At 34.6% G+C, this 7,292-nt stretch overlaps 1 protein-coding gene across 1 annotated transcript; it reads right to left on the bottom strand.

The window, feature by feature from the left end:
- Positions 1-1,128: 1,128 nt before the first annotated feature.
- Positions 1,129-3,399, bottom strand: LOC149163911 (heavy metal-associated isoprenylated plant protein 20-like). Its single transcript, XM_089431893.1, has 3 exons — positions 3,059-3,399; positions 2,841-2,916; positions 1,129-2,105 (listed from the first exon to the last, which is right to left on the bottom strand). The coding sequence occupies exons 1-3, from the start codon at positions 3,140-3,142 to the stop codon at positions 1,807-1,809; spliced, it is 459 nt and encodes a 152-aa protein (XP_089288019.1). The 5' UTR covers positions 3,143-3,399; the 3' UTR covers positions 1,129-1,806.
- Positions 3,400-7,292: the final 3,893 nt, after the last annotated feature.

Below are 7,292 nucleotides of genomic sequence, written 5' to 3'. Positions count from 1 at the left end.
GAGAGATTTAGTTCAAACTAAAATAGCTCCTAATTTGGTGTTTGGTTGAGATATTTTCTCAACTAATTGATTATATGGTTAAGATAAAATTTATATCTTAAGCCAATACTTATTGTATTCATATGTGATGTTTAATAAAATACAATTAAATTTGTGATGTATAATTAGTTTTTTAACTATTTTTATTTAAAAATTAATAATAATAATAACAATATAATTAAAATGATAATTAATAATAATATAATTGAAATGATAAAAAATAAAAATTCATAGAAATGAACATAATCCAATCTGCAAATTGCAAATTGACAATGGGACATCTTAATAGAAAAGGCATTTTAAAGATAAGCATAACTTTGAAAGAAAGTTGAAATTGATTTGATCATGTCAAACCATTTTTGACATAAGCCAAAAGTTGATGAACAATTTTGGACATATGCAAAAAGTTGCTGAGGAGAGGTTGAGAATGAAAATATATAATCATTTTGGAAGGGTGAGAAAGTAAAGATTGAAATTGAATTAATTTTACATATTATAATTATGATATTATGTGATAAAGGATTAAAAAACATAAAATCCCAAGATAAAAATTTTTCCAATTGAATTTACTTTATTATAAAAGAACGCTGTATCTCCGTACATATTGTTCTGTATCTACATACCTCTTTGAAAAAGGAAAAACACCCACTTTAAATTTAAAATTATACTCCTATATTAACTCGAAATACTTTATCAACATGAAATCATATACCTGTCTTAACTCTATCCACTTTATTAATGTGGATCCATGAGCTGGATGACACTTGTGGCCATATAAAAGTTTAAAGTCAAAAAGCTTGGTGATAATCAACATTGAAATAATTTTTTTGAATTCTAAATATTTAAAAATGGTATATTTCTTCTGCATCAAAAGATACTTTTAATGACAGAAAATGGAAGCTGCCTTGCTTTTACAATTTCTAACTTCAAAAGACAGGAAGCTGCCTTTACTTTATAATTTCGAAAAACAATGTGATAGAATTGAATAAAATATAATAGACTGAAATGAATAAAATTATAATATAATAGACTGAAATGCATAAAATTAAAATAAAATACCAGGGAACAAAGAAAGTAGTAATCTTTCCATACAAGTAAAATTTAGTAGTAACTAATATTGCAGAGGGAAATACCATCATATTACAGAATGAAATCCCATCCAAAAGGATTTGCCAGGGACATTACAGAGATAATAAGCATAGTGGAGAGCTGATTCACAAGGCATGACATGTACTCTGTTGTCAGGGTATAAGCCTTTCATATACCCAATACAAGTAAAACTCTGAAACAAATCTTGTAGAGTGAAATCCAATCATATTACCGAATGAAATCTCATTCTATAGGATTTACTAGGGTCATTACATAGAAAATAATCATAAGTGGAGAGCTGATTCACAAGGCATGACATGGACTCTGCTCTCAGAATGTAATCCTTTCATTTACCACAATACAAGCAAAACTGAGTAACTAATCTTGTAGAGTGAAATCCCATCATACTACAGAATGAAATACCATTCTAAAGGATTTACCAGAGACATTACAGCGATAGCTATCATAGTGGAGAGCTGCTTCACAAGGCAGGAGATGGATTCTGGCCTGTAAGCCCTTCATTCACTTGTTGAAGATGAGAAGCAGCACAAAAGTTGGTCATTCCACATCTACTACAAACTTACAACAATATTAACATCCTGCAAATACTCTCATCTATGAGGAGCTTTGGGGGCCTATAGATTACAAGAGAACAGCAGAAAATGTGCAATGACTAGTTTACATAATAGTACAGGCGTTTGGATTTTCTTCACTGAACATGTTAGTAGCGTACTGATCATCTTGGCGGTTGGAGACAGAACTGGTGTTGAAGCTCTCTTTCCTCACAAACCCAGCAGGGGCTTTCTTGTCATAATTCTGAGTAGAGAAAGGCTGGGTCACCGAGTTGTATGGCACGTATGGCCACATTTCTGCACGCTTCCCAGTGCGTTTCACTTTCTTCAGTACCTTGTTCGGCTCCACATATCCCGTGACTGTCACTTTCTGCATCTTTCTATTTATATCCACCGTTTGAACTCCTGCACAAAATTTCCCACAGAAGAGAAACAAAAGTTATTACAATCATCAAAACCCCAGCTTATATTAACCTAGAAAAGAAAATGATGGGCCACTTTGGCCTGTGGCTTAGATGTAGATCTCGGTTGTAACAGGTGGCAAAATTCAGCATATCGCTACAGAAATCAGTAACAAAGCTAACAGATTTGTAATGAGCAAACACAGATCCTGAGCTGCAAATTTTCAAAAGCCCAAAGCTTAAAAAAAAAATTGGTAAAACAAAGCAAACATAAACTCTGAGCTGAAAAACTGAAGAACTCTAAAGAAATAATCAGCACACAAGTAGTTCATGCTGAAATCTTAACACACTCTTCTAAAACAGAGCAAACATAAACTCTGAGCTGAAAAACTGAAGAAACTCTAAAGAATTAATCAGCACACAAGTAGTTCATGCTTCAATCTGAACACACTCTCCTATGGGCTTTACTGAACATAAATTGTTGGAAGCTTTGGATCTCTTCGGTTTTGGTTTTTGATGATTGACGGAGTTACTATCAGAAATGTTAAACGAATCTCAACGATTAAACAGTTTTACTCCAGAAATCTCAATCAACAAAGTAAGGAATCTCAAAAATTAAACAGTTCTACTCCAGAAATCTCCATCAACAAAGTTTAGATCTCATTCTGATTAAAAATGGGGGTACTCTGTTAAAAAAAAAATAATCATTTGGCAAGATGGGAATAGGCGCGTGTTTTACCTGACATAGATGAGAGAACTTTGTTAACCTTGCGCTCACACCCTTCACAGTCCATTCTGACTTTCAATTCAACAGTCTGTATTCACACCCAGTCATAACTATCACTATGAGGCTTAAATTTATACAAAAATATCTCAACATGAGTATATGAAGAACAATGAATCCCATTATGCACAAATTTATCAACATGGGTACATGTAGAATAATGAATCCCATACCTGAAATTGCTTCTTCTTGTTCATTTTTCTACTTCCTCCAAACAGATCTGAGAAATATTCCAAGGCACCCATGGCACGCCCCATGGATTCTGACAGAAAAATTCTTTCCTAAATAGCTAAAGCAGGGGAGTCTAACTGATCCAAGGCAGAGGCGAACGATATTCTGGATCTGGCTGTTCAGTGTAAAACTAATCCAGGAAGGCTCTTCAGCATTGGGAAAAATGCAGAAAACAAAGTTCACTAAAATTTTGAGACGAAGATCCAAAACCTTATAAAGGGAAATGGCAATAGCTCACAGGACCGTGACGGTGTGAATGTAGACAGCGTACCCTAATAACAAAGCAAACTGATGGATGGGTGGCTGGGCTGTGGTCTGTGTTGCCGTTCTTGTCAGGTTCGATGGTTCACTGTTCCCCAACAGTCCACAAAATTAGTACGGTTTATTGCTGAGAGTTCACTGAAATTACTTTGACTTTGATTCTCACTGTGATTAAGTTTTATTTAATATTTTGTTACATAGGTTTGTGATCCCTGGTAATAAAAATATATTTTAGTTTGGTGTCGTTTTCTATTAATTAAATGTGTATTACAAAAATCTGGTTAGGTGTTGGACTTGAAGTGGAAATATATTTCTTTCCTAATGTGACAGATCCTAACTTTGTGATTTCTGAATAATTGAATGTTGAATTTGTATTTTAATAATTGAGGTGATTCCAAAGACATGTGACTTCTTATATATTATTTATGAACTTATGACACTACACTGTTTTATATCTTCCGGTTATACTTCTAACTTACTTTATTTAATTAATTATATTTCCAACTTACTTTATTTAATTAATAATAAGTAGGATACTTTATATTAATAAAAATTATAAAAATGTTTAGTGAGAAATTATATCTCAGTTTTATTCAAAAAATTTAAGCAATAAAAAACAATAGTGTTATTTTTTTTAATTGTAAATAAATGTTTTTTCCAAAGTTAGGTTGAATATTGGGAGGGACGAGTTGATCATTTTTATTTTTGATAATTGATTTTTATCTTTATTTTTGTTTTTAATGAATTTTGAATATGAAACACAATAAAAATTAAATTTCATATAAATTAATTAATTTACATTTTAAAATAAATTATTTTTTCTAAAATAAATTTAATATCTATATTTCAAAATTCTAATATATGTTTAAAAAACAAGAAGAAAAACAAAAGAAATTATGTCAATTGAGGTTCAATTGCCACAAGAGATATGATGAGCTTTGATGTAATGGTAATGAATAGTCCCTTGAGGATATCCCTTGGTTTATTTTTTAGATGTTGTCATGTACATATATGTTTTATTTTATTTTTTTGATGTTAGATGAAAATTCCCTCGATAATGGGTTGTAGAGCATTTGGGAATTAGTCAACTACTTTTGTTGGTCCAAGGAAACTCCAAGGTAATTACAAAACCATCTTCTCTAATTTTCTTTTCAAGCAAAGACCTTTGTCTTCAATCACACCCAAGCCAACAATCTTCTCTATAATTCCCTGGTGTTATAATGTTAGTATCTATCATATTTTAAACACCCCCTCTAGTAACCATACTAATAGTGTGTCTTATGCCTCCACTATTCAACCTCTAAGTTTGTTGTCCTTTTTCTTGCATAGGTTCTACCCAATACCAATAAATTTTAGAGTTAATTAGCCTTTTTACTACCATTATTCCCTCCCATGTTCATCAGAAGGCTAATGGCCTACCAAAATGTCTAACCAACAACAAAATGACGTTGTAATAGAAGATATTGAACTACCGCAGAACAAAGGGATTTTAAACTAGTTGAGAAAATAATGTTTAAAGATTAAGAATAGATAAAATTATATTGATAGGGTGATAAATGAGTGTGTTATGCCACTCCAATATTAAATGCTGGTAGATAATAACATGTGTTTAAGGAGTTATTCTAATCGTAGTTATGCTTAGTTGATAGATGTGGAGGAATAAAGATAGGGAAAGGATTAAAAACATCATGCATAATGTCTAAAATAACATGGAATTCATAAATATTTTTGATGTAGGAGTTTTACTCTTCCAAGCCAATAGTATTATTTTCTTCAATTTTATGAGTCAAAATTTGCTTCCAAAATTTCTTATTATCTAATTATTTTGATAGGACAGTGATGGGACCAGCCCTAAACGGATATGGATTAATAATTTGAATGCGATTAAAGGTTGATTGTTGTTGACTTAATGGTGTAGTACTGCATGTTGATTGTGCTGATGACAGATGTCCATGCCTTGGGGTTCACTCCTCCCGCCCTTTACTCTACCCACGAAACCCTAACCTGCTCATTTCGACTGTGCTTCATTCGGCTGCTCTGCGAGGTAGGGTTCTGGTTCTGGTTCAGGAAATGAGTTTCACTTCACCAGTTCTGAGCAAGAATTCCCATGAGGGTTTTCACTGTCATGTGTGGGCGATGACTCCTGTTCGAAATGTGATGTTGAGGTTCTAGGTTCGGAACCCCTGTTCTTGGTCCTTGGTCTCAACTTTGTTCGGCTCTGGTCATGCAGTCGATTGTGGGCTTTTGTTGCTTGTTGGCTTCGTTTTTACTTTTGTTTTCATTGTTCTAGCTCTGTTATCTGATTGTCTGCTTGGCATCTGTCGCAGGTCATGGTTGCAGGGTGGCTCGGCTCTCAGTTCTTCTCCAACGCTCGAACATAGGTAAGTTGCCTTCTCTGTTATCTACTTTCACCTTGTTTTCTTCTGTTACTGACTGGATTTGGCTCCTTGTGGCCAGTGAGCACTCTGCGGCCGTGACTTTGGAGCGTGACCTCTTCCATGGTGCAACCGGGCTCGGCTCCTGCGGTAAGTTTTCCTGTAACCCTTATCTTTGTTTGTGGGTTGGTATTTACAACCCTGTTTGCTGGCTCTAATGGCCTGTTGGTTTGTCGTGCAGGTGTGTGGTTCCGTTTGCTGGCTCTAATGGCTTGCTGGTTGGTTGTTCTGGTGTGCGGCTAGGCTCCTCCTTCGCTGGCCTCGTACCCCAATGGTTATGCTCTTCTCGGTAGTGTCATTCTTCGTTAGTCTTCTGCCTGCTTGTTTAGGGTATTGACTGTTGATAGCTTTTTAGAGACTGTGGGTCTTGGGTTTGGCTTCGACCATGGATGTATCTCGGCCTTACTATGGTTTCAGCTTCACTACGTATTTATTTCTGTGGTTGTTTAACTTATAAGTGGTCTGGTTGTGGTCTTATGTGACCTCGCGGTTATTTTTGGCACTGTGCACTGTTAAATTTCTCTTATGGTTTGTTGGTAACAGCCATTGTATGTTTGGACTATATACATTCATTTTGATATATATATATATATATATATATATATATCTACATATATATATATACAAAGGTTTCTATTAACAGTTACTATTAAATGATATAAAGGAAATTATGTGAATTCAATGTGATACATGTATGCATTTGTCCATTCTATCGACAGTGGTTTATTCGACTTACCTGCAACCATGACTTTGTTTGTTTAAATTTGTTCTCACACTCTGCTTGCTTCTATCTTTAGCCAGTGTGCCTTTGTCTTCGTTATGAGAAAACAAATCAATGGGTCTGTTAAGTTAGAAAGGAAAAACATTCAAGTATGTGAACTTAGATTGTCAATTAATCTCTTGCTTGTTTCTATTCAATGTTGTGGTGGATCAGAAGAAGATTTCATTGCTTCCTTCCCCTATTTTTGTAAGAAAAAATCATTGTACAGTTATTAAACTTCTAGTAGTTACATTTGGTTATTCTTGACAACTGTTCCTGCTTAACTATCGTCTTGAAATAAATTTTAAATAAAAGAAAACTAAACATAAAAAAAACTGACGGTGGCTAAGACAGCCGTTCCTAGAAATTTAAATGAAACTAAAAAAACTATCTAAGACTCAAACTGTTTGCAAAGACAAACTCTCCAGCCATGACCTCCCTGAGCTGGATGCTCCTGCATCAGGCTCCTGGAGTAGAGGAAAATTCATGGCTCCAGTCCATGAGCTCCTCAATAGAATACCCTGCACGTTGTATCTGTCCTGCATCAAGCCACGAACTGTCCTCTATAGGGCGGTTCTCCCACTTGATGAGGTATTGTAGGTACTCCTTTCTTTGAGTCCGCCTAGCCACCTGTGTATCGAGGATTCCTTTAATTTCAAGTGGTTGAGCTGAAGGCATTTGTCTCATCCAAAAACTACTCTCTCCCTGGGTATCCCGCTT

Source organism: Pinus tabuliformis, chromosome 5_1 (assembly GCF_031772625.1).
Source record: "Pinus tabuliformis cultivar Carrire ecotype Pingquan chromosome 5_1, CPIR1, whole genome shotgun sequence".
In the NCBI taxonomy this organism is placed as follows: domain Eukaryota; kingdom Viridiplantae; phylum Streptophyta; class Pinopsida; order Pinales; family Pinaceae; genus Pinus; species Pinus tabuliformis.
This window is presented reverse-complemented; position numbering and strand designations above follow the sequence as displayed.